General features: G+C 39.3%; 1 protein-coding gene across 1 annotated transcript in view; it reads right to left on the reverse strand.

The window, feature by feature from the left end:
* LOC149143639 (dyggve-melchior-clausen syndrome protein) overlaps positions 1 to 26,029 on the reverse strand; it is a 161,576-nt gene extending 135,547 nt beyond the window's left edge. The window contains exons 1-2 of the mRNA XM_089449919.1: positions 25,458 to 26,029; positions 22,925 to 23,167 (exon numbers count right to left, since the gene is read on the reverse strand). Of these exons, the coding sequence (XP_089306045.1) occupies positions 22,925 to 23,167; positions 25,458 to 25,644 (430 nt within the window). The 5' untranslated portion in view covers positions 25,645 to 26,029. The remainder of the gene's footprint in view (positions 1 to 22,924; positions 23,168 to 25,457) is intronic.
* Positions 26,030 to 27,975: the final 1,946 nt, after the last annotated feature.

A 27,975-nucleotide genomic window follows, 5' to 3' on the forward strand; every position in this document is an offset into this window, starting at 1 on the left:
TCTCTAATAATGCGAGTTACAAGAAGATAGTGTTGTAATGCGAGCTTCAGTAACAAGCAATCATGATGATTCAAAATTCTCTGCAAGGAATCTGAAATGATGAAGAATGCAAACTTTGACGCACTGAAAAGTATTCATCTCTATAAAGAACAGACCTGTGACATTTTGAACTTTGAAGGAAGAAACAAAATCATAGAAAGAGCTATGACAAAATATCTGAAGCACCAGTATGTGAAACAGCTATACATAATAGAAGAGTGGATCTCGCCATGAAGACGACCTGTTTGATTTTGAAGTATGAGCATCATAAGACTTTGCATAGACATTTTTGTGGTTCATATGAGAGGACAAAGGACTGAGATCTATGTTCAACCTGTTGAAGGCTATATGAGACTTGAAGTGTGTGGCCAGAATGAAATGTAGTGTGAGCAGTCTAGTACCATACTCAAAGGCTATAATGAAGAACAGGTAAAGTTAAAAGAGTTACGTATGGACTATGTTCATTTGCAATCAATAGTAATGCTAATTTCTTGAAGGAGAGTAATGTATTTTAGAAAGGGTTGTGTAGATATATCATTAGCATTTTGAAGTCTTTCCTTGCATAGGAATGAAATGAATTCTATATAGAAAGCTTGCTAATGATACTTCTAGGGTTTGTATATATATATATATATATCACTGTTGATAATATTGGCGATATTCGAAAATATCGCGATATTTTCAGCAAAACGATATATTGCCAAGAGAATATCGCGATATTTTCAAAATATCAGCAAATATCGGCAAAATATCAGCTATGTTTAAAAATTTGAAAAATTTATTTTTTATGCTTGCCGATATTTGCCGATATTGCCAATAAGATGTTTTCTGGACCCTCGCCGATATTTTGCCGATACCAATATTATCAACACTGATATATATAGAATTTGCAATTTGTAAGGCTTTGAAGACTTTCGGCATTAAGGGTTTGTGAACCCTAGCATAGTTTGAATCAAGAAGAACCCTAGAAGCAAAACCCTATCTAAGCATGTACATTATTAGTAGTAGATCTAACCTTTGATGTTTAATGTGAGAACAAGGTTGGTGAACAGATCCAAGATTAAGAGGGAGCTAATCCTTCTCAAAAGATAAAAGGAAGAAGTAGAAGAACGTGGCAAAAGCATGAAGATGATGATGTAGGGAGCAATTTGAAGCTTGCATCAAAGAAGACAATTAGATAGCAAGAAGTTGAAGAGCTCCGATAGCTGATTGGTTCATGCCAGGAACACTTTAAAAATTGACAGTAATGATGACTGAAGAACATGAAGCAGAACTCTGTTGCAACATGAAGAAAGAGCATGCAAAGGAATGTTGACTTCAGAGGGAGCAAGCAGCAGAATTTGACAATTGACTTGGCAACTCTAAATGATGTTTTTGCTCGGGATATGTTTTGGCTCTCCGGAAAGACATATTGCAGAAGTATATGTAAAGGCTGGAAAGGTAGCAGTTGAGATAATTTGTTGAATGATATTGATGTAACTACAGCTGTTTGGTTTAGGAACACATGGATTGTGTGGACAGCACTAATGATGAAAAGCATGAGGGCAGAATTGACATTTGGAAATCTGATATGACTTATTGAAAAATATGAGGCAGAACTCTGTTATGAAGGATAGAAGGCATGTGCTAGCAGCTGTGAGGAAGTTTGGCTCCTTGAAGATGATAGATGAACCATTTGATGACAAAGTTGCATGAAGATTGTTAAGATTTGGAAAGGTCGAAATTCGATATGATGTGATGTTACGACTCAGGAGCCAAGAAGCCCTGCAAGCTACTACTAAGATCTCCACGGAAGAAGATGTAGCTGATAAATGAAACACGCTGAAGCTTGTGGTTATGTCATGCACTAGGCTAGGAAATAGTTGTAAGTCTAGTGAAGGCACTAGTAGGGAGAATGGAGGATTGGATAAGCATTTGGGACCGATACTCCTTGAGGATTGGGAATCCAAGATAGGAGAAGTCTCGAGGATTGATACTCTTTGAGGATAGGGCAGGGTATTCAAGATAAAGAGTAGTCCTGAGGAGGACCAATATTCTTTGAGGATTGGGAATCCAAGATAAGAATAGTCCTATAAGGACATACCTGGTGAACATCCGGATGGGGTATGTGCCTTGAGAAGCGATGGTGGTGGTGTCCAATTGTATGCCTCCCAGCATTGTGCTCTAATCTAGTGGAGAGTTAAAGCTTGTCAGTCAAGGTCTTCCTTTTTTGTAATTGACAATGCGGGGATGATGATGCTTGATGATGCTTATCAATCCGAACTCTTCTTATGAGAATATTTCAATTTGAGTGTATATTGTTGAGCTCTCCTAGTAAATGTCACCATGAAGCCTTACATTTCCAAATGACGTTACTCTCCATGAAGCCATTTTGTCCTACCTCCAATTCTGCACTAATTGATGACCAGTCACATTAAAAAATGTTTTTTCACTACCTTAGAGGCAACCTCTCAATATGATACCTATACCATCTTTTATAGCATAATTTTGCCTTTCCAATGAGCTCTTACTTGACCCGAAACTCCAAATAGTTTGGGAGATATAAGTTTTTTTAAGTTAAGAATATTACTCTGGACAGTAAGCCGACCTATACTGGCCTATTCATGTCGGCCTATTTGTAGAGACATGAACACTAGATATTAGGCATACATATTCATTCTTCACTCATCAATTCGATCACCAAGAAGAATAGCAGGTAATAGTTCACATCTCGTGAACTTTAAGGAAGGAGAAACATAAAAAGAAGAGGAGCCTGGAACTTGAAACAGGAGCTATCTTTCTAACACAGACAGGGATTAATACAACTTGACAAGCTCGTTTTCAAAGAACAGAACCTCGGATCATCTTTAGAACTGTTGGCTCGATTTTCTGCGGATCTGTTGACATATCTTCAGAACTGTTGGCTCATTTTTCTGCAGATTTGTTGACACATCTTCAGAACTGTTGGCTCGATTTTTTTGTGGATCTGTAGACACATCTTCAAAACTGTTGCCTCGGATTTCTCTGCGGACCTGTTGACACAGTGCCACTACTTGGACTTGAAGATAACCTCTGGTGCATTGCAATAACTCAGATCCTCTTCAAACTGTGTCTCGGATTGGGGCATCTCTTTCTATACGATGACTGTGTAAGGCAGTGTATCAATTGTTGCATTGTGAACTAGGCAGTGGTGCTTTCAGACAGGGTGCTCTCAAAGTTTGTGACTGTGGAAATTGACACTTCGAACTGTGGGGTGTTCTCGGACAAGTGCAGTCTAGTATATCCTTTGTGAACCGCGCAGCAATGTATCTTCGACTATGCGTGTTGGTATATCCTCATGGACTGCGCAGTGTTGAAGTTCGAACTATACAATGTTTTGAATACCGGAACTATGGCATGCATTGAAGACCTTGATCTCTGGCATAAAACTTTGGACAATAGCAGATTCCTCCACCTCAGTAAACAGCAACAAGTGGCACAAGTAGTGATAGATTAAGTGAAGTAAAGCAAGTGGACAAATGAAGTTGACATTGAAGATTGAAATCAACAACACAGTAAGATGATCTCATTGATGTCAGTCAAGTAAGTACATTTTGCATTTTCAATTAAAAGAAGACAAGACAGCAGGATTGGTGTCCTTGGAGTTGGTGCTCCTAAACGCAAGGTTGGAGCCTTGGATAAGATAGAGTCGAAGCCTCATCAAGTCCAAGTTGGTGCTTGGCAAACATTCATCATTTATTGTATTCAATCTTTTCTATACTTAATAAAATCATTATTATACATTTCTCTGATTAAATTGTGAAGAATCTAACTGGTAAAAATTGCAATTGAAAAGAAATTAGAAATATTGATTCACCCCCCTCTCAGTATTTCCAACAATTGGTATCAGAGCCAGCTTCTTCATTATCAGCCTAACAACTGGAAGAAGGATTCACAGGTCACAATGAAGAATCAGAAAATGACAGGAAAGATTCCCCTGTTTGATGGTACAAACATTGGTTTTTGGAAGAAAAGGATGTCCTACTATTTAATGTCCCTTGGACCTGAAGTATAGCAATCTGTTTTGGATGAATACAAAGCTCCTCCCACTCTTCCGACTGATCAAGATGGAATGAAAGCTTACATTGTAAATGGAAAAGCATTAAATTCCATAACTAGTGGAATCACTGACTCTGAATTCACAAAAGTCATGGGTTGTGATTCTGCAAAACAAATGTGGGACAAGCTCATTGCTTTAGAGGACGGGAACTCCAAAGTTAAGAAGGCAAAGCTCCAAACTCATAGAAGGCAATTTGAAAGTCTTAAAATCAATGACGAAGAAGATATTTCATCATTCTTTCTCCGAGTAGCTGAAGTCGTCAACTCACTTAAAGGCTTAGAAGAAAATATTGAAGAAAGCACGATTGTTCAAAAGGTCTTCAGATCTCTCCCAGATAGATTTGACTCCAAGGTAAGTGCCATAGAAGAAATGAAGGATTTGGATACTTTAAAAATGGATCAACTTCATGGAATTCTCATTGCTTATGAAATGAGAAAAGGGATCCCAAATTCCAAGGAAGCAACATTCAAAGCTTGAAAATCAAAACATAAGGGGAAGAAATGGAATACCAGCAGTGATGACTCCGATACTAAATCTGAACTTGCACAGTTTGTACGAAAGCTAATAAAAGGATCTAAGATAAAAGGTGTTGGAATATAATTTCAACTGCAGCGACAGTTGAACTGGGATCGCAAACATTTCAGCAGAAAACCGCCTGATTTTACCTTGCGATGGGATCCATCGCAGATCGCTACCCCCTCCGCTCCTTGTCCCCTGCGCTGCAATGAAGACGATGTGATGCGATCAAACTCAAATCTCTATGCGTTAAGCCCTTCGCTCCTTATCCGCGATGCGATGCGATCTGATCGCCATCAGAAATTGCACATTTTGTCAAACAAATATTCAACATCCATTTCTTTAATCCAATGGCTCGTGTTCAAGTTTGCCCAATTGTTGGGCACGCGAAGAAGCAAGTTGCGATCCAACTCTTGCACATTGAATTCTCAGCTACCGCAGTTAAAGAGCAGCTCAGCCAAGGACGAAAAGGACAGCCTCGAGCAGTGCACAGTATGGGACTCCATTTCTGTTCATTAACTCATTCAGATTGAATCGGAAGACCAATCTTTTGTAACAGCAGTTTTTATTAATGAATAGAAATTTGTGGTGTGTGTGTGAAAACTCTGTCCGCTGCAAATAAATTTTTAAGTCTTCCGCTGTGTTAAGATCCTGTGGAGAAAAACAGAGCATTGTTCTCTGTTCTGTGATTTTGTTTTTGGAATTTTACCAGAAAAATTCCCAACAATGGTATCAGAGCATTGTTCTGCTCTGTTGAAATTTTGTTTGAAATTAGCAGAAATTCCCAACATGGTATCAGAGCCAATCCAGGCTCTTTGAAGGTGACAAAGAAGCTGAAGGAAGGAGTTTTTTTTGCTGCAGTAGTAAAGCTTCTCCAGCAGAGTGAAGACACAGTCAAGAAAGGATCCAAGTATTTCTCAGATTAATTTTTTGTGTTGCTGTTGAAGAAACAGTCAGTGTTTTTAAATACACAGTCCAATATTTGAAGCATAGTTAAGAATGGCAAGGTCAAAGAAGAAAGTCTCCAATCCTCCTAAGGATGTGTCTCCCTCTATTACTAAAATAGAAGATAATATATTTGAAAGCATTCTATTTGAAGCCCCAAGGTTCAATGGGAACTTTTATATATGGGAAATAAAAATGAGGGCTTTCTTAAAGTCTCAAGGGATTGAAATTTGGGAATCAGTGATTGATGATAGCAGGATGGATAAAGAATCCAAGGAGTGCAATGCAAAAGCAGCAAAGACAATCTTGGATGGACTGCCTGATTCTATAAAGAAGAATCTAGGAAAATATTCATCAGCAAAGGATATATGGGACAGACTTCATGATTTCACGCAAAGGGAACACTGACCATGACCATCAGTCAGGAAGGAAATTCTGAACCCATCATAGAAGCTGAAAATGAGAAAATTGACCTCATCAAGCTTCAAGTACAAGAAAGGGATGAAGAGCTCGCCAAGCTTAAGAAGGAACTTGATCAAAGCAAAAGGAAGCATCATGAAGAAGTCATATTCATGACAAATCAATTGAATAAAGCAAAGAAGCAGGAAGATGCCTTGTCAAGTCAACTTGAACAAAGGCACAAGAGAGTGAACAAACTTGTAGAAGAGATTGGACAGTACAAGGTAGAGGTATCCTCCCTTAAGTCTGAATTACAAGAAGCCAGGAAACAGGCACAAGAAGCTGAGAAGAAAATGGAGAACAATCAAGCAAAGAATGAAGAAATCTCCAAAATGAAGTCAGATATCATCTCCCTTAAGATAGTAGCAGTTGAAGCTACTCGTAGCAAGGAAGAAACTGAGGAACAACTTGCAAAGAAAAATAATGAATGTGAAAGATTGGAAGAAGAAATTGTCCTCCTCAGAAAAAAGGTTGAAGGGATGAACAAAATCATGAAGAGCTCTCAAGCCTTGGATGACATGCTCAGCTATCACAGATCTCCATCTGATAAATCAGGACTCGGGTATGTAGGTGAACCCTCAAGCAAGAATGAAAATGCTTTAAGCAAAGGAGATGTAAAGAAGCCAGAAAGAAATTGTGATGCTCCTAGTTCCAGCAAAGGCAAGGAGAAAGACCAAGGCTACAATAGAAGAAATTCTACTCCAAGTAGAAAACCAGCTCCAAGAAGAAATATTGATGATGTCAAAGAGGCAAGAGGCAATGGTTATCATCAAAGGATCTCAAGGCAGAAAGGCTTCAGAAGTACATCAAGGAAACCTCCATCTCCCAGGTACCAAAGTTCATTTTTTGGTTATTGTTATTCTTGTTCAAACTTTGGTCATATGGCAAAAGACTGTAGAGCATTTCATAAAGATAGATGTTATGGTCTCCGACAACCTCCAAGAAACAATTTTACAGGAAGAAATCATGAAATCTTATTCATGAACAATGTAGAATGTTTCAAGTGTCATAACATTGGGCATATGGCACGTGATTGTAACTTAACATGGGCTCTTACACAAGCTAGACCCATGCAAAAGAAGAAAGTTACACAAGTATGGAGAAGGAAGGAAATACAGTCCGAAAGTCCCTTGAGCTCCCCAACCAATCTAAGTTTCTTTTGAGAAGACTTTGCCGAAAGAAGATGATGCATACAGTTAGGGGGAGCCTGTAATTCTTGATCATTACTGCTGAACTAGATTAACAGTCATTCTTTGATGAAAATCTTCTTATAGGGGAGAGCTATGAAATTAAATCTGCTATAAAAGCAGAGAAGAAAAGGTTGCAGGATAGCTTGGAGATGCAAAGATTGGAAATCTTGCCGGAGGCAGAGAGAAAGAGGATATTACATGATTGGAGTGCCTGAGCAAAGCAGTGAAAGCGATGAAAGGAAAGCTGATACGAATAGGCAGAAAAGTTTTGAATTTTTTATGAAGTGTCTGGGTATCACTGATAACCCAACAGTTGAAATTAAAGGGGAGTGTTGGAATATAATTTCAACTGCAGCGACAGTTGAACTGGGATCGCAAACATTTCAGCAGAAAACCGCCTGATTTTACCTTGCGATGCGATCCATCGCAGATCGCTGCCCCCTCCGCTCCTTGTCCCCTGCGCTGCAATGAAGACGATGCGATGCGATCATGCGATAGTAGATCGCAGATCGCAAACTCAAATCTCTATGCGTTAAGCCCTTCACTCCTTATCCGCGATGCGATGCGATCTGATCACCATCAGAAATCGCACATTTTGTCAAACAAATATTCAGCATCCATTTCTTTAATCCAACGACTCGTGTTCAAGTTTGCCCGATTGTTGGGCAAACGAAGAAGCAAGTTGCGATCCAGCTCTTGCACATTGAATTCTCAGCTACCGCAGTTAAAGAGCAGCTCAGCCAAGGACGAGAAAGACAGCCTCGAGCAGTGCACAAAAGGTAAGAATCCACTCATTTGTTTTAAACGTGGAAGGATAGGTCACTATGCTGCAAAATGTCCTCATAAATATGATAGTGACAATGAGGAGGAATATAAAAAGGGGATGTTCAAAAAGAAAAGTATTAACAAGAAGAACTTTTTCTCCAAACAAGACGATTTTGATGAAGATGAATTCGTGATCACCAAGAAGAAATCAACTAAAAATATCACTTTTCACAAAAGAAATGATGATGAGTCAGATGAGGAAAATGACTATGCTGGAAGAAAAGAAGTATTATTCATGGCATTTACAAATAATGATGACTTCGAACAAGAAGGTGAAGGAAATGTGGTGTTGAAATTTCTAAGTCTGACACGTTAGAAATCCCTACTGCATTATCTGGTTTATTTTCTCCTACTTGTTCTTTTCATTAACAAGTTATTTATAAATATAAATACTGAAAATAAACACAAATGCAACCTTAACTCATATACAATAATCCTTGGAAAAACCCAATGTGGGAAAACCGGTGCAGCAGATATGAGGGTTTTATTATTATGCAGTTTTTGAATACAAATAGGGTGCCAAAAATGGCTCACCCAACAGAGAATGCCCTCAACAGTAGTACCTCTCCTTGGAGACAGATATTTCCGTTGATCAATCACCGGATGAATGATCCCACAGCAACAATTGCAGATTCCACTGCTCTGCGTCACTCTGCAGGGACTGTGTCACCCTTCCCGGCTCACCAGTACTCAATCTGCCCCACGAAAATTCTTTCGGCGCTGCCTCTTGGCCCTACGTCAGCTCTGCTAGCCTCTACGCAGCTATTGAAGCCTCTATGTCATCTCTCAGACCCTCTATGTCACCCACGCTGGCCTCTTCAGCCTCTGCGTCATCTCTCAGACCATTTGCATCACCCACGTTGGCCTCTTCAACCTCTGCATAGCTCCCAGCTGCCTCTGAATCAGCCTCTCCAGGCTCTGCGTTGTCTCTTTGGCACTATCTCTGCCTCTCTGCTATATATTCTCGGCCTCTTGCCGAACTGCCCCTCGCTGCAACAGATCACTGATTCGATTCTCTCAGCAAACCCCGCTCCAGAAAATCGAGCTAACTGATCAATTTGGTGTGTTTCCAACTAACCCTCAAGCCTCCTCTTATACTTTTCCTGTTGAGTCTTCAACGGCCGAGATTAAGTCCTTAATCAATGGCTAAGATTAGATTTGGCTTGATCCATGTCATTTAGAACATTCTCACCCAGTTTTATATTAATACCCATTAATATTTTAATTTTCCTAAGTTTAGACTTAGGAACCCCATTAAAAATATTAATTATTTTAATATCTCTCCAATCGGGTGGAATTTCCCCAAACCATTTCTAGGCCTTGGAGATCTTATGTGCCTTAGCCTCTCCACCAATTTTCATGGCTAGAGCACATCCGATGCTACCACAAATCAACACTCCCTCTTAGCGAGGAATGTGCTCTAGTAATGTTTCACCATGGAAACATCACACTGATCCTCCGCACCGGTACCTATGCTGATGTTGGGCCTACTACCACATCATCGGGATTCGGCACTACTGCTTCCTATACTGTTGTCCTTGACACTGCCACTGCCATTGCTACATCTGTACTGCAACGCCCTCTCAACAAGTTGCCCATGTTGCCCCTAGCACTGCCACTACTAACCGCTGCACTGCAACTCAGTTACCGAGAAGTGGGTAACTGACTTCTCCCAACTATTGACATCCTAGTCAATCTAGAAGCCACGTGAAACTGAAGTTGCCTCTGTTGTTATCCTATGCTCCCATTGCTGCCACTGCGTTGCTGCATACATCTTTGTGTCTCTCGCACTGTTGCACCCTCCACTGAGCTGCCTCAAATTTCTGCACCCAAGCACTGCCTTGCTGCTCCACCCAACATCTGTCATTCTGCTACTGTCATTAAGGGCTCTCGTAGCCAGATATGATCCAAGAGTTTGGTCACCTCAAGGATCCTACCCCTAGTTTGTAGCCCTCCTGACTACAACTCGATGTCTCCCCACCTCTTCTCTAGAGGTGCATGAGCACTCATGGCACAGTCGTCATCAGTCTCGACTTCTTTCTCTGCCTTAACCGGAGTCGCCTTAGAATCAGAAGCCTCTCCCTTGTTTTTCTTCCTGGGACACTGGGATGCATAATGTCCCAGCTCCCCACAATGGAAGTACTTCACCTTGGAGATATCCTTCTTCTTCTTCTTCCCCTGTTGTCCCGCAGATGCTAGAGCTGCATCCTCCTCTTTCTTGATTCGTCCTCCCCTGCCACTACTCCCTGCCTTGGTCATCCGCCTGATCTCTTCTTGGCGAAGAGCCGCCCACATCTCCTCCCATCCTGGAAGGGTAGCCCTGCCCAAAATACTTTGGACAAATGTCTCCCACTCCTCGGAGACTGCATTCAGGGCAGTGCTCACCATGAATTCTGAATCCGGTGTAGACCCCACGGAAGTAAGTTGGTCACGAATCTCCTGCAATCTGAGGAGGAACGGATCTATCTGCTCTCCCTTCTACATCTGATACGACCACAGCTGATTCTCCAATAGCATCTTCCGCTACACTGGAGAGCCCTGATACAAGGTCTTCAAAGTATCCCACATCTCCTTTGTTGTGTTCTTCTCAGCGATATGTGGAACGACATGATCTTTGACCCCATCAAGGATCATGCACTTCACCCTCGCCATTACATCCTCATACTTTTCATTCTCAGCTGGGTCGACTGGGATAGCCATGGTTCTTAAGGCAAAGTCCTTGAAGTAATGTCGATCCAGGACTGTCAGGATCCTGGCCTTCCAAATGACAAAGTTGGAAGCCTCGTCCAACCTGTCCTGATCCCTCAATCCGTTCACTGCCATTTCAACTCCTCTTCTGGACTCCCTCTGAGTTTCGACTTCCCTCCTGGAAATATCCCTCTAAGTCCTGATTTCCCTCCTGAAAATCCTCCTGCGAAACGTCGAACCGCTCCTCTCCAATCCTCCTTGCAACTACAACTCGGATCTGGATTTCTTGGCTAGAAATCCGTAAAGGTAGTGACTCCCTCTACCTTGGTTCTATCCCCTTAAGTATTGTTCTGCACCGACAGAACCAGCACCCCACCAACTTTTTAATCACAATCTGCCCACAGCTCCCCAAGCCCCAACAACTGAAGAAACTGAGCCTTTCAGGTTCTGCACAATCCCAACAACAGCGAAATCTGCTCCTCTTGGCCACAGTGTCAATCCTTCCTAGCTGAGAAAGAAGACCGGGAACTACGTAGGTCTGATATGCCTCTCTCTACCTCTGCGCTGACCCTCCTCCTGGCTCGAAATGATGACGCAAGCCCTCTGCGTCACTTCTTCTCTACTACTTCTACTCTGGAACAGCATTGTCTTTTGAGACAACTGCTACTGCTGCAAATTCTTCAGATTACTGTTGGTGCCTTCAGTCCTCTTATGATCTGCAATGCTCTGATACCATGTTGAAATTTCTAAGTCTGACACGTTAGAAATCCCTACTGCATTATCTGGTTTATTTTCTCCTACTTGTTCTTTTCATTAACAAGTTATTTATAAATATAAATACTGAAAATAAACACAAATGCAGCCTTAACTCATATACAGATCAGCAACTGAAATAACTGAGACAAACACACAAGGGACACCGTTATTTTTGGACAATATTCCCCGGAAAAACCCAATGCAGGAAAACCAGTGCAGCAAATATGAGGGTTTTATTATTATGCAATTTCTAAATACAACTAGGGTGCCAGAAATGGCTCACCCAACAGAGAATGCCCTCGGCAGTAGTACCTCTCCTCTGAGACAAATGTTCGACTGATCAATCACCAGATGAACAATCCCACAGCAGCAATTGCAGCTTCCACTTCTTTGCGTCACTCTACAGGGACTGTGTTACCCTTCCCAGCTCACCAGTACTCAGTCTGCCCCACGAAAATTCTTTCAGGGTTGCCTCTTGGCCCTGCGTCAACTCTGCTAGCCTCTATGAAGCTACTGAAGCCTCTGCATCATCTCTCAAACCCTCTACGTCACCCACGCTAGCCTCTTCAGCCTCTGCGTAGCTCCCAGCTACCTCTGCGTCAGCCTCTCCAGGCTCTGCGCTGTCTCTCTGGCACTATCTCTACCTCTTTGCTATGTATTCTTGGCCTCGTGCTGCACTGACACTCGCTGCAACAGAGCACTAGTTCGATTCTCTCAACAAACCCCGCTCCAGAAAATCGAACTGACTGATCAATTTGGTGTGTTTCCCACTGACCCTCAAGCCTCCTTTTATACTTTTCTTGTTGAGTCTTCAACGGTCGAGATTAAGTCCCTAATCAACGGCTAAAAGATTAGATTTGGCTTGATCCATGTCATTTAGAACATTCTCACCCAGTTTTATATTAATACCCATTAATATTTTAATTTTCCTAAGTTTAGACTTAGGAACCCCATTAAAAATATTAATTATTTTAATATCTCTCCAACCAGGTGGAATTTCCCCAAACCATTTCTGTGTCTTGGAGATCTTATGTGCCTTAGCCTCTCCACCAATTTTCATGGCTAGAGCACATCCGATGCTACCACAAATCAACATGTGGATGAGTTACTAATAAGTGCCATTGAAGAAAATGAAAAATTACGAAAGAAGATTATTTCTTCAAAGTGAAAAGGAGGAAGCAAAAAGGAGGGAAGATTTCTTGAACAATAAACTAAAAGAGAAAGAAGAGATTTGCAAAAAACGTGAAACTGAAATTGATTCGCTAAGAAAAGAATTGGATCAAGTTAAAAGGAGTTGGCAAAGCTCTCAAACACTTGAGAACATCCTTAATGCTCAAAGACCTCAATGTGACAAATCTGGTATTAGCTTCAAAGGAGAATCATCAAGTACAAAGGAGAATGTGAATAAGGAAATCTAAAGAAGTTATGCTAACATTCTTTCTAGCCATCCAAAAGAAGAGAAGTCATCTCACCAAGAACAAAAGTTCACCTTTATTATTCCAAGGAATGACGGAAGGACAACTCCAAGGAAGAATACTACCTCAAGTCAAGGCTATTCTAACAAGTACCAAACAATCTTTCTTGGTTATTGTTTTTATTGTAAAAACTTTGGTCATCAAGCCAAGCATTGCAAGGCTCGTAAGGACAATGCTTCAAGAAATAAGAATCAACAAAGCAAGCCACTTGGCCTCAAAGAACAAGGACAAATCAAGACTTACAACTCTTTTGATCCTTTGGTTAAGTATGATCCAAATTGCTCATTATGTAATGAGTATGGTCATGATGAACAAAATTGTCCATTCAAAAGGATGAACCCGCTATTGATAAATGTGGCCTAGCCCTATGTGCTCATAATGATGAAAATCAATGGTTCGTAGACAGTGGATGTTCAAGACACATGTGAGGTGACCGAAAGAAATTTACCTCCTTAATCAAGAAAGATGGAAATGTGTCTTTTGGAAGTGGATCTACCAAGATAGCTAGAAAAGGAACTGTTGCTCTCATCAATGGAAAAGGAAAAGCCCAAAATGCATTGTTGGTGGAAGGACTCAAACACAATCTTTTGAGTGTGAGCCAACTTTGTGATCAAGGACACAAGGTTGTCTTTAGTACGAAAGATTGTGAGATAAGGAGCTCCTCCTCAGGTGAACTTATAGCTAAAGGAATAAGAACACCAGATAATGTATACATTTTGAACAAAATTCAAGAAAATAAATGTTATGTAAGTCAAGCAAATGAAAGTTGGCTATGGCACAAATGATTGGGACATATAAGCTTTAATAACTTTATCAATATCAGTAAAACAAATGCAATGGCACAAATGATTGGGACATATAAGCTTTGATAACTTTATCAATATCAGTAAAACAAATGCAATAAGGGACATTCCAAAAATCATCAAGTCGGATCAAGTTGTATTTGGACCATGTCAACATCGAAAACAAACAAGAATCAATTTCAAGACTAAGGAATTCTCTACATCAAAACCTTTGGAGATCATACATGTAGATTTATGTGGACCAACCAGAACTCCAGCTCTACAAGGCGAAAGGTATTTTGCTTTATTTGTTGATGACTATACTAGAATGATGTGGGTATACTTTATAAAATTCAAATCCGAAGCTTTTTAATGTTTCATAAATTTTAAAGCTCTAGTAGAAAATGAGAAAGAATCAAAGATTAAATGCCTTAGAACAGATAAAGGAGGAAAATTTACTTCAAAAGAATTTGATGAATTTTGTGAAGTGCATGGAATCAAGAGAGTGTTCTTTGTTGCTAGAACTCCCAAACAAAATGTAGTAGAAAGAAGAAACCGAACTGTACAAGAGATGGCAAGAATAATTCTACTAGCAGCTGATTTGCAACCCAAGTTTTGGAAAGAAGCAGTCAGGACAGTAGTTTATACCTTGAATCGAACTCAACTAAGACCAAATAACGACAAGACACCATACGAACTATGGAAAGGGAGACCTGCTTCGGTAAAGTACTTTAGAATCTTTGGAAGCATATGTCTTATGAAGAACAATGATGACTCACAAGGAAAATTTGATTCTCGGACCAATGAAGGAATACTCCTTGGATATTCTACAAGAAGCAAAGCTTACAAATGCTACAATAATCGACTACGAAAAGTAGTAGAAAGCATTGATGTAAAAATTGACGAAACCCTTCCAGAAAAAAGAAATTGAAGTCAATGAAGAAGATCATATCCTTGAAGAATTCGAAGAAGAAGAGTCGACAAAAGAGGAAAAAGATCAAGAAAGACAAAAGGAACCATCTCAAACTCCTTCAAAAGTGAAATTCCTCCAAAAACATCATCCAGAACAGCAAATTATTAGCAATGTAGTTGAGGGAATACAAACCCGAAGAAGGATGACAAGTACACCAAGGAAAGATGATGTTGCTCTCTTATCTATGATAGAACCAGAAACTTTTACTCAAGCAAGTAAGGATCCTCATTGGGTAGAAGTCATGGAAGAAGAAATGTCTCAAATCAAGAAGAATGAGACATGGGAGTCGATACCTCGTCCAAAAGATAAGAATACAACTGGAACCAAGTGGGTGTTCAAAAACAAAATGAATGAGGATGGACAAATCATCAGAAATAAGGCAAGGCCTTTTTGTAAAGGTTATTCACAAATGGAAGGAATTGACTTTGAAGAAACCTTTGCACCGGTAGCACGTATAGAGGCTATAAGTATGTTTTTGGCATTTGCTTGCTCAAAAGGATTCAAAGTCTATCAAATGGACGTAAAATCAGCATTTTTGAATGGGGAACTCAAGGAAGAAGTCTACATGGAGCAACCAAAAGGGTTTGATCTAGCAAAAGGAAAAGACTTTGTATGTAAGTTGAAAAAGGCATTATATGGGTTGAAACAAGCTCCTAGAGCTTGGTACACAAGATTGGATCACTATCTACAACAACAAGGCTTCAAAAAGGGGGTGGCAGGAAGTAATCTCTACATGAAGATGGACAAGGATAAATTACTAGTCACTCTTGTATATGTTGATGATCTGATTTTTGCTAGCAATGATGATGAGATGAGCCATGAGTTTGCTCAAAATATGTCAAAAGAGTTCGAAATGTCGATGATTGGTGAGTTATCTTACTTCCTTGGACTACAAGTATCTCAAACCACAGCAGGCATGTTCATATCTCAAGCAAAATATCTTAAGGACATGCTTAAAAGATATGGGATGGAAGAATGTGCACCTATGAGCACACCGATGACCACAGACTGCAAATTGAGCAAAGATGATGAATCCCCCTCAGTAGATGCAACTCTTTACAGGTCAATAATTGGAGCTCTCCTATACTTAACTGCTACAAGACCCGACATTATGCAAGTAGTAGGAATGGTGGGAAGATTTCAATCAGCTGTTAAGCAATCCTATTTGTTGGCTATGAAAAGAATTCTCAGATACTTGAAAGGAACTCTTGATTTTGGTCTTTGGTATCCCAAAAGCACAACTCTTACAGTGACAGCTTACACCGATGCTGATTGGGCTAGAAGCGTGGACGATCGAAAAAGTACCAGCGGAAATGCATTCTTCATGGGAGATTGTCTAGTATCTTGGCTTAGCAAAAAGCAATCATCTATATCTCTTTCCACAACTAAAGCCAAATATATAAATACTGCAAATTGTTGTACTCAAATACTATGGATGAAGGAAGCTTTGAAGGATGTCAACATAGAAACTAAACAGCCAATCACCATATATTGTGACAACACTAGTGCCATCAGTCTCTCAAAGAATCCAATGATGCACTCAAAGACCAAACATATTCCAATCAAATATCACTTCCTCCGTGAACAAGTCGCTGAACAAAACATCAAGTTGGAATACATCAATACAAAAGAACAAATTGCAGATATCTTCACAAAGCCTCTTCCACGAGAAGCATTTGAACATCTTCGCCAAAAGATGCAAGTTATTGCTCTTGCATTACATTAAATAAACATCTTCACAAGAGTAGGAGTGGCATGTCAAGGGGAGCAGCATGACAATGGAAACAATTTGATAGGGGGAGTACTTGGGCACCCCATTTGCCATTGATGTCAAAGGGGGAGAGAATGGAGAAATATTTTCATCAATGACAAAGGGAAGATTGTTGGTCAATAATTGTCATTGATGAAATATATATTGTTGATCTCTCCTAGTAAATGTCACCATGAAGCCTTACATATCCAAATGACCTTACTCTCCATGAAGCCATTATGTCCTACCTCCAATTCTGCACTAAATGATGACCAGTAACATTAAAAAATGTTCTTTCACTACCTTAGAGGCAACCTCTCAATATGATACATATACCATCTTTTAGAGCATAATTTTGCCTTTCCAATGAGCTCTTACTTGACCCGAAACTCCAAATAGTTTAGGAGATATAAAATTTTTAAGTTAAGAATATTATTATGGACAGTGAGGCCAACCTATACTGGCCTACTCATGTCGACCTATTTGTAGAGACATGAACACTATATATTAGGCATACGTATTCATTCTTCACTCATCAATTCGATCATCAAGAAGAATAGTAGGTAATAGTTCACATCTCGTGAACTTTAAGGAAGGAGAAACATAAAAAGAAGAGGAGCCCGGAACTTGAAACATGAGCTATCTTTCTAACATGGACAAGGGATTAATACAACTGGACAAGTTCATTTTCAAAGAACAAAACCTTGGATCATCTTCAGAACTGTTGACTAGATTTTTTGCGGACCAGTTGACACATCTTCAGAATTGTTGGCTCGTTTTTTCTGCGGATCTGTTGACACATCTTCAGAACTATTCGCTCATTTTTTTCGGATCTCTTGACACATCTTCAAAATTGTTGCCTCGGATTTCTCTATGGACCTGTTGACACAGTGCCACTACTCAGACTTGAAGATAACCTCTGGTGCATTGCAGTAACTCAGATCCTCTTCAAACTGTGTCTCCAAACCTCGGATTGGGCATCTCTTTCTATACGATGACTGTGTAAAGGAATCTCGGATTAGGCAGTGTATCAACTGTTGCATTGTGAACTAGGCAGTGGTGCTTTCGGACAGGGTGCTCTCAAAGTTTGTGACTGTGGCAATTGACACTTCAGACTGTGGGGTGTTCTTGGACAAGTGCAATCTAGTATATCCTTTGTGAACCAGGCAGTAGTGTATCTTCGACTGTGGGTGTTGGTATATCCTCTTGGACTGGGCAGTGTTGAAGTTCGAACTATAAAATGTTTTGAAGACTGGAACTGTGGCATGCATTGGAGACCTTGATCTATGGCATAAAACTTTGGACAATAGCAGATTCCTCCACCTCAGTAAGCAGCAAGCAGTGGCACAAGTAGTGATGGATTAAGTGAAGTAAAGCAAGTGGACAAATGAAGTTGACATTGAAGATTGAAATCAACAACACAATAAGGTGATCTCATTGATGGCAGTCAAGTAAGTACATTTTGCATTTTCAATTAAAAGAAGACAAGACAACAGGATTGGTGTCCTTGGAGTTGGTGCTCTTAAACGAGAGGTTGGAGCCTTGGATAAGATAGGGTCGAAGCCCTAGAGGTCAAAGCCTCATCAAGTCCAAGTTGGTGCTTGGCAAACATTCATCATTTATTGTATTCAATCTTTTCTATACTTAATAAAATCATTATTATACATTTCTCTAATTAAATTGTGAAGAATCTAACTAGTAAAAATAGCAATTGAAAAGAAATATTGATTCACCCCCCTCTCAGTATTTCCAACACCCCTCGGGTATATCTCAACCCATACTCAATTGTGTCACACTTTGGTTCTACCATAAACTGACTGATGGTATTGATTGCGAAGCAAATATCTAGCCTAGCATTGACCAGACACATGAGAGAACCAATAAGCTGTCTATACAAGGTGGGGTCAACATCCTTGTCATCTAATGCATCTATCTTCTTCCAGTTGGTGATCACGGGTGTAGACATGGGTCTACAATCCTGCATTCTGAACCTCTTCAAAATATCTCTAGCATATCTTCCCTGCTCAAGGAAGATTTTCTTGTCCTTCTACCACACTTCCAATCCTAGGAAATAGTGCATCAACCCCAAATCCTTCATATCAAACTCTGCTACTAGGTTCATCTTGCAGTCCTCTATGAGCCCTGATGATCCTATCAAGAAGAGATCATCCACATACAATACTAGGATGAGTGGCTCACCTTCTACCATCAAATAATAAAGGTTGGAATCTGCGTCACTCTTGACGAATCCCATTTGCTGCAAGTAGTTGTCAATCCGACCATGCCATGCCCTAGGAGCTTGCTTGAGCCCACATAGAGCTTTCTTCAATCTGCACACATGAGTACGTCTCTCATGAGTCTCGAAGCCCTCTAGTTGTTCAATGTACACCTCTTCCTCTATCACCTTGTTGAAGAATGTTGTCTTGACGTCCATTTGGTAAATTTGCCACCCCATTTGAGCTGCTAGGGATATAACTGACCGAATAGAGGTGTATCTACATGAGTTGGAGTACCAACATGGTGGATGATATACAACTGCAAGGCTATATAGATGCAGATTGGGCAGGGAGTGTTGAAGAGTCAAGACAGAAGTTGCTTCAATTTGGGCTCCACTATGATTTCATGGATGAGCAAGAAGCAGACATTTGTTGCACTCAACACTGCCAAAGCAATATATATTCCAGCTAGCTTGGCGAGTTGTGAAGCAATGTGGCTTCGAAAGTCACTCGCGGGACTGTTTGATCATGTGCTTGAGCCAGCCGTGATATATTGTGATAATCAAAGGTTTGTGAAGCTGACAAAGAATCTAGTTTTTCCCTGACAGGTTGAAGCACATCGAGATCAAGTATCACTTCATTCGTGACATGATGTAGAAGGGAGCAATGAAGCTCCAGTATATCTCTACTGATGAGCAGATTGTTGATATTCTTACAAAGCTTTTGTCTCGAGCAAAGTTTGTACACTTCAGAGACAAGCTTGGAATTGTTAAGAATGTCTCTCTCATTGAGAGGGGGCATGGATGAGATCCTATCCTGGACTAACATTCTCGCTGGGTCAAGTACCTTGACCCAAATTAGGGAAATTATCCATGTGTTACGTACATTGACCCGAATCAGGGAGAATGGTCCAGCAAAGGACTGACATTCTTCCCGTGTCATGTATGACTTGAATTAGGAAGAATGGTCCTAGAGCATCAGGGTCATTTAGCATCAGGCCCCGAATTACTCTAATAAGAGTGTGGCCTTTGGCGATTCAACATGTGTCATGACGTTGACCTGAATGATGGTGAACAAAGACTAGTCTGGATGCCATGTGTCAAGTATTGACTCAAATTATGGCCAGTAGTTTATGCTAAATGATACACCATGTGTCTGATGTACTAGCCTAGATTACGATGAGGTTATACCATAGGTCTGAAGTACTAACCCGAATAATGGTGTAGATGTACCATGTGTCTAAGGTACTGACCCAAATTATGGTGAGGATGTACCATAAGTCTAAGGTCCTGACCCGAATGATGGTACCATGTTGATGTTGTTGATTTACCATGGGTCAAAGATGTTTGACCCAATTATGGTATTTGGTTGATGCTATCGATGTACCATGTGTCACAATTATTGCCCCGATTATGGTACTTGGATTTGTTATAACCTTTTCTTAGAGAAATTTGTCAACATGAGAGCATTTGGATAGTCATTATGAATACCTCCCTAGCTAAGAGGGAGTGTTGAATTTTGTAGCTATGGTCGGTCTTCATAATTATTATTTTAATTATTGATGTATTTGTAAAGCATGTTCTTCATGTTATTGTCAAAAGAGAAAATATTTGACATGTTCTTCATGTTGGGTTTTCTTTTTAAAAGAAGAAAATTTGAAATTCTGAGATTGACTTTTTGGCTCCAAAGGGGCCAGGTTGGCCCGCATCCTAGTCAAGTCGGCTCCAACCTAAGAGGCACCCAATCAGCCCAACAAAAGACTATATATATGTGCCAATTGACCTCCCTCCAAGCAAGCAATTTGGATCTGTCTGAGGCATGTCAGTTCTGTCTATCTGAGGCAGCGAGAAGGTACATCTGAGGTCAGCAAAAAGAGGCATGTGAAGGTCTGAAGCATAGGTTTGAAGAAGAGTGAAGAACTGAAGCAGAGACATAAATCTGAGACAAAAAGAAGGTCTGAGAAAAAAACAAGATGAGATCTCAAGCAGAATATTGGATGAATCCAAGGTTAATTGTAGGACCAAAATTCTGTGGATCAAAAGGCAGTAAAACAGAGCTTCTCCAGGGATAATATGATGTCCAGATTATGCCCTAGCAGAGCAAACCATATTGAAGTTCTTGGGCACCTATTTGACTTGACTAGGAGGCAGTGGACCAGTTTTGATCTAGCTACAAAGTTGGTCTGTTTGACCTTGTATTTGACTAATGTATCTCTGTTGAATTTGATTGTTCTCTAAGGAAAAGGTTGCTAGGTTTTTCCCCCATGTGGGTTTTCCCAGGGTAAACTCTTGTGTTCTTTGTGTGGCTGTCTCTTCATGATCCTGCTGAAGAAATTATCAGTATAAAAGACCCTATAAAAATCAACAAACAGGACCTCTATTTTCCCTGCAACAGGGAAAATTCATACATGAGAGGAGAACCATAGTAGTGAGATAGCAGTTAATATGGAAAGCTTGCTTCAACAAAAGAGATAGATTGAAAAACTAGAACCTGAATATTGTGTTCTGCATCAGCAAGTTGCCAATTTCACTATGAGCCTACCGGTAGCCTCCTCAAATTACAGAATGCCTATTCATTCTGTATTGTTCCCTTTGGATTAATTGCCCAAAGGAGGGTGAAATAGCCTATCCAGCCCCGTAGACTATAGTCTCTGATAAAGGGGGGAACCTATTATCCAATTTGGGGCAACATTGGGTAAATATGGGGTATATGGGGCAAAAAGCTCGAATTGGGGATTACACTTTTTAATCTCTCATGTTAAATTAAGGAAGAGAGCCCCAATAGAGCCCCCATGAGAAATCTATAAATAAAGGAGAGATAGAATCATTTTTTCATAATTGATTTGGATTGGGATGTCTCTGTTTCTTTTGAGCGGCGGCTCTGAGGGTTTTAAGACCCCTTTTCCCTTGATTAGTTTTGGTGAAGATGATCCCACCCTTGCTAGTCTCCTTTTTCTTCTCTGTTCTGTACAGCAATAATATTGTGAAGCATCTTGATCTGTTTGGCAAGCAAACAAGTGGATTTACTGATGTCTACGAACCTGTTTAGAGACAGCGTAGTCATTTCTGTGGAGCAAGAGTCATCTCTGAGGCCTCCCTGATGATGATCTGCTCACTAAAATTCTGGTCAGGGCAGCAAAGGCTAGTTCTGTGAATATCTGAAGCAGCAAAGGTAATTTGGTGGCTGCGAGGCAGATTGAAGGTCTGCAAGTCAGGCCAACCGCAGGGCCGAAAGTCCTCTGTGACAGTGAGTGCATCCAGGGTACGTCTGAGGGCTGTCTTCTTGCCTGAGGTCATTTTCATTCCTGAAGCCACTAATTGTAGCAGATCAGCAACCAGGACCCTCCTAGAGCTGCAGTTATCTCCAGGAATCTATCTGGGCTCTCGGCAAGCAGTCTAGACAGCGCAGGATCAAAGCCTGTTGTAAACTTACTTGACAGTGAAGCAGATCATCACAAGGGTGCCTGGAAGACCTACAGACCAATAAATAGTGAGTTGTAGTAATAACAGAACTAGATTTAATCAGTGTAGTGTTATCAAGGCTGTCCTCATTGTTGCAACAGAACTAGAGCGAATTCATTTAATAATTGGACTTGTATTGAAGGATCATCGTATTGCTACCGTTTATGTGGAAGGACTACCATTGTTATACAATCAGAACTGCTGGATTAGTTGTTAACTTTACTGTTGTGATGTATTCATGTGTTGTGGGATTTACTGCTCAATTGTATTGTTGTGTACTCAATATTACATGTCTGGAGTCTATCTCATGAACCCTATAACCCAAAGGTCAAAAATCCCCTTGGAACATCACACATTCAGAGGTAGATGGGAACAATGAGAAAGAGTCTGTTCTACAGATGCATGGAGAAGTGGATGAAATGGACCAGGACCCTCAGCCTTCTCCAATTTAGCAAGAGGAAGCAAACATCAGTAATAAACTTAATTAATTAACTCTAGGTCTATTATGTTTCGTAAAGCTGATCCTCTTTTTAGGTGTCTTTTCAGGCTTTTTATACTAGTAAAACCTCTTGTTTTTATGCTGAACAGTGATGCCACAACAATCTTTCTAACACAAAAATAAACCATTCATGTCAAAAACCCAAAAAAAATAATGATAATGTAACTAATAGCATATCTATCTCAGTTAAAACACATATTAAAAAAAAAAAAAACTCAAATCACAAACTCATGCACATATACAACAGCTTTAGCTTTTAAAAAAGATCGTACCTTGTGGAAAACCATCTCCTTTAACATCATTATCAGTCAGATTAAGAAACAATGGTTCCTCAAAATTATCACCCTTGGAATTCTCAATTAAATATTTCAGAAAAACAGAAGAAAAACGAGCTGCATTTATGGCCTTTGAATAAACTGCCCAAGCCCCAGGTGCAGCAGCAACTGCTTCCTGCAGGCTCCATATCAGGTGGATCAAAAGTTTGGCAAGATGTCGTGTGTGACAGTTATTCTGAGCTGCATGTATACACAAAAAAAGAAATGCACCAGATTATGTTAAAACACAATGCTTTAAAATATAAAGGGATTGCAAGACTGAAAAAGACAAGAAAACAACACTACATGTAACCGAAGACTAACAAAAGTTATCAAAATTTCACCATTTCCTGTCCATTTATCAACCCTCACTCATTCCTTCCCTTTCCATCATTCCTTATTACCAGCATCATTATTGAATATAAAATTAAAGAAAAAAATAGCAGTGAGTACAAATAGGGTATGTAACATTAAAAATTTACATAAAGAAGATATCACATCAGTCAGACTCAAAAGCTGATTATCTTCCAAAGCTGCAACTGGTTTGACATTTTATGGAAAGCCTTGGCAATGTTCTTATATGCAAGTATTCAGCACGTATTTAAAGGAGCCTAGTAAAATATATTGAAGATGTCAGGTTAAATCTAGCACCGAATCTTGAGTTTGCATGTAATGCAAACAAGGTAACCATGCATAAACATTGGCATGTCAGGAAAATGTGTGTGCAGATGGCCTGACAATTCTTGAACTGTTTTGTGGGCATGGATTATAAGCTTGCAATAGAAATTATAAATTACATGAAGGAGATAATCGTTGGGAAGGAAGGGAATATGGAAAATAAAGACAAGTTTGATACCCCAACATGAGACAAGAGAAAAATATATTTATTCTTTTCTTAAGAGTTTAAAATAACAAGATGCACAGTTATCAGCAAAGTATAGTTCGCTTCAAATCTGTTTGTTTGAGTTAAAACAAGAACTCTGACTAGTGCCGCTCCAACTATTGCAAAGATACAGGATACTCCAAGTAAATAGTACCAATTACTTTTTAATTCTGTAAAGATAAGATAACTGTTTTTGAGCTTTCGAACAAGTTGATAGTTTTCTGTTATGTTGAATACTTTGACTTGGACTAACAAAGAAAAGAGCATTACACCCAGAAGTTAGTATCACACCTGTTATTAGTTCCTTCCAATGCTTACTGGTATCATATTGGGTAAAACAAAGTCAAGGGCGTCACATGCAAATGATCATAAAGAGAAACTTCTACCATCAATTGAAAAATTGATAACTAGGTGAATTTATAAGACTATTATGAATTCACCTTATCCTTCATCTTATCAATGCACCTATCACTTGGTAAGAATCAGAGAATTGAGTGAAGACTTACTTTATTCAGAAGACTATTGTGAATTCACCGTATCCTTCATCTTATCAATGCACCTATCACTTGGTGTGAATTAGAGAATTGAGTGAAGACTTACTTTATTCAAACTCTTGCGTATATTAAATAATCATATAATTCGGACTAAACTTTTGGTACTACTTAAGGCATTATAATTGTCTGTTAGGAGAATAACTTCAGGAGGAATCTGAATTCACTCTCTTCAAATATTCCTTTTATTCCACATTCTATGAGCAATTCAAATAATTATATAATTTGGACTCTTGGAGTAAACTGTTGGTGTGTTTAAGGCATTGAGATTCTTGTTAGGATAAAATCTTCAGGAGGAATTTGAATTTGAAAGGTTACTAAGTAAGACAAACGAATAGAACAACTGACTAAAATAAGAATAACAAGACGAATTCTAAATAATCACATTTGTGACCTGACAACACCCAGAACGATGCATGAAAGGTAAAAAATACTGACAGAGTGCAATGGGCAAGAATCATAGGCCCCTTACATTGTACTAGCCAGTAAAACTGATCTGGTTTCTATATCTATCTGCATGTTAGCATGGATTCTGCACTTGATATTTTGATTTTCTTAAGCGGATGATAAGATATAAACAAAGCGACGAAGACAGTAGATTAAGAAAAAGTAACCCACATTTACATGAAAGCTAAATAATCCCCATTACAAGTTGATGTAACTCTTAGTTGCTGGCCAGAGTCATTCAACTAAGTAAATAACTCAAGTTTCAGCTGAATTCATGCTGCTAAAGTCAGAAATATTTATAATTGTGTATGGCATCCTCCTAAAAATTTCCGATCAGCATAAATCATGACGCCATGAATGGAACCGAACAGTGAATTCAGTTAGAGGAGATATAAACGTAATCGTTACTCCAATAATTGAAATATAACAGAAATGTGAAATCAAAATTAGCAATTATACACGTCAGGATCGTTACTCCAATAATTGAAATATACCAAACATGTGAAATCAAAATTAGCAATTATACATGTTGGTAGCTGGAATTAGGGCCAATTGATTTGATATTTACCCGAAAAAAAAAAAAAAAGAACTAAGAGAGAGTATAGCTTACCAAGAGACTGACAGGCGTCATTCACCGTCGACTCTGGCCAGTAAAAGTCTAGAGGTAAGGCTAGCAACTTCTGCCAAAACTGTGAACGAAGATCCTGCGGCTTTTGCCCAACAAATGTCCCCAACAAATACTCAGCCTTCTGCTTCGGCTCTGCATCTCCCCGGGGAGTCGATGGAGCTGCTCCCATGCCTTCCTTTTACTTCTTCCTTCACCAAATTAGGCGCATTCCTAATTTTCCTCCAAGAAAACCCTCACTGGCGCTGCTGTATCACCTTAAAATAACCCAAAAGCATTTACTCATCGTCAAAACAAATCCCCTGGGGGCTCGAACACAGGATCCCTTAGTCCCTTTCAATTTGCATGCACTGGATCCGAAAAGAATTTACAGTTAGGAACCCTGATTGCTTTCTATACAAGGAAGGAATGGAATTAAGTGCTTCCCAGACAAGATTTAGAACCAGTCTAGCATTATCTCTAGCTGTAATTTGTCATTCCAATCTAACAAATTAAAGGGTTTTTTAAATTTTCCCATTTTGCTTTGCTCAAATATAGCACACAGGTGACGGGTCATCTTTGATCGGTCATTCTACCCACACAGGGTCCAAATCCTAACCCGAGTTTAAACCCGGTGTTTCCTTCGGATATTTGACCGACCCACAAGAGTTTGTACGTGGTAGCATCATCTTAGACTTATGGTATTGGAACAACTTAAGTGAAACAAATAATAAATATCGATGTGTTAAAATTATATTTATGGAAATAAAATTATGGGAGAGCAAGAGGTATTTTGTTTATTTTTTATTTAATTATGCATATTTAATAAATATTTATAAGCACAATTATATTAATAAATGTAATTGATATAGGTTGTAGGTGTCAATTTAATTAATGGGAATTTTATTAGTTAACTTATGTATATTTTAATTCTTTTATTGTGTAAAATAATGATTATTATACTTTTATCTAAGGTTTATAAGGATGCAGTGTCACGCAAGATTAGTTATTCAATTTTTTTTCCAGTGGCACGTTACAGAGGTCAGGGTATATAGAAATCTTAGGGTAGCCTCTCACATTTTTTAGTTTTTTGTTGTGTTATTATTTTGGCACAGCGTTGTTTTCTCTATATACTATTTGTTTTGGGTAGATGCCTAGGGTCCAAATTACTCCATATATGAACATATTAGTTGCTATACTTATTCGGTGATATAGATGGAACTAGGATATGGAAGTTATTGGGTATGTTCCATAAGAAGGATTTCATTGGTAAAGCATTGTAAGCGTGAAGTTGTGTGCTATGACAAGATTTGACACATTATAATTTGAATTAAACTCGATATATCAACCAGACTTGCTACTCCCTCGTAATCCCCTACTTAGATCCAAGTCAAAATGCTAATTTGCTATAATAAGGTTGTATAAGTAGATTGGGGTTTGTAATGAACAATTCATTATTATGGAACAAATAATGCATGCCTCATAAATTTGTTCTCAACGCTGCCTTAATATTCTTTATTAGGTTCCAAACCAAATAAATTGTTCATAAATTTGATCAAAACTTTATTTTTATTTATAAATGTAATCTCTCTTTATCTATACATATAACTTGTCATACCATTACATCGCAATTGTAATCATGTCAAGCTTGCTCTAATTCTGTATAAACTATGGTTGAGGTATTGATATTTGAATTAATGCACAATGGTTGCAATTATACATTGACTCAAAGAGATTAATGATATTAATAAGTTAACTCATTCCTTTCGCCAACATTTCTTAGCATTTTGAATAAGAATCTAGACGCTGCAAGCAAAGCTGCTGATAAAAACCAGCGATAAAATCTTCAGCTTTCCTGTCCATTTCTAAGTTGCACGAGCAGTAGAAATATCTTGTTGTTGAAACGTATTTGCATGAACCATGGAACCATTCTTTAAAATTATAAATGACTGAAAAAAGGTGTAACGCCAACTCCCGCATTTACCCACTTTCACCTCCCTGCCAGGGTAAACATGAGCAAAGGGCTACTGTAACATGACTCAACTTCCTACGTACAGTTAAGGAAGTGGAATTGACAATTTGAAACTTTACTAACTTCCCTTGGGTGCTACAAGACCCCCAAGAGCTAAACAACCACTCCATGTGCCCAGACCCTGAGATAACTTTTATTTTCAATCATCTAGAGCCTCAGTAGCTTGCATAACAAGGCAAGCCAGTGACTGTAACCCTCCAATCACATCGATGGCCCTGCCTCCCAGTGACTGTAGACTAAATTTCTCAGTTCTATGCATGTGATCCCGAGATTTGAGCCACTTTTTTAGGGCTAGGATCCAAACCTCTACCTAGAACTTGATAGAACTTTCAGAAATGATAAATGACACCAGGACAAAGCCTTTAACACAAAACTTAGACAAGCACTTGACCTAACTAGGTCTAACCATGACAGTCATTTTGTCAAACACATGGTGAACATGAAATCTACAGGTCATGAATGCATATATGAACAAAGAGATTTGAAACTTAT

Source organism: Pinus tabuliformis, chromosome X, assembly GCF_031772625.1.
Source record: "Pinus tabuliformis cultivar Carrire ecotype Pingquan chromosome X, CPIR1, whole genome shotgun sequence".
NCBI lineage: Eukaryota > Viridiplantae > Streptophyta > Pinopsida > Pinales > Pinaceae > Pinus > Pinus tabuliformis.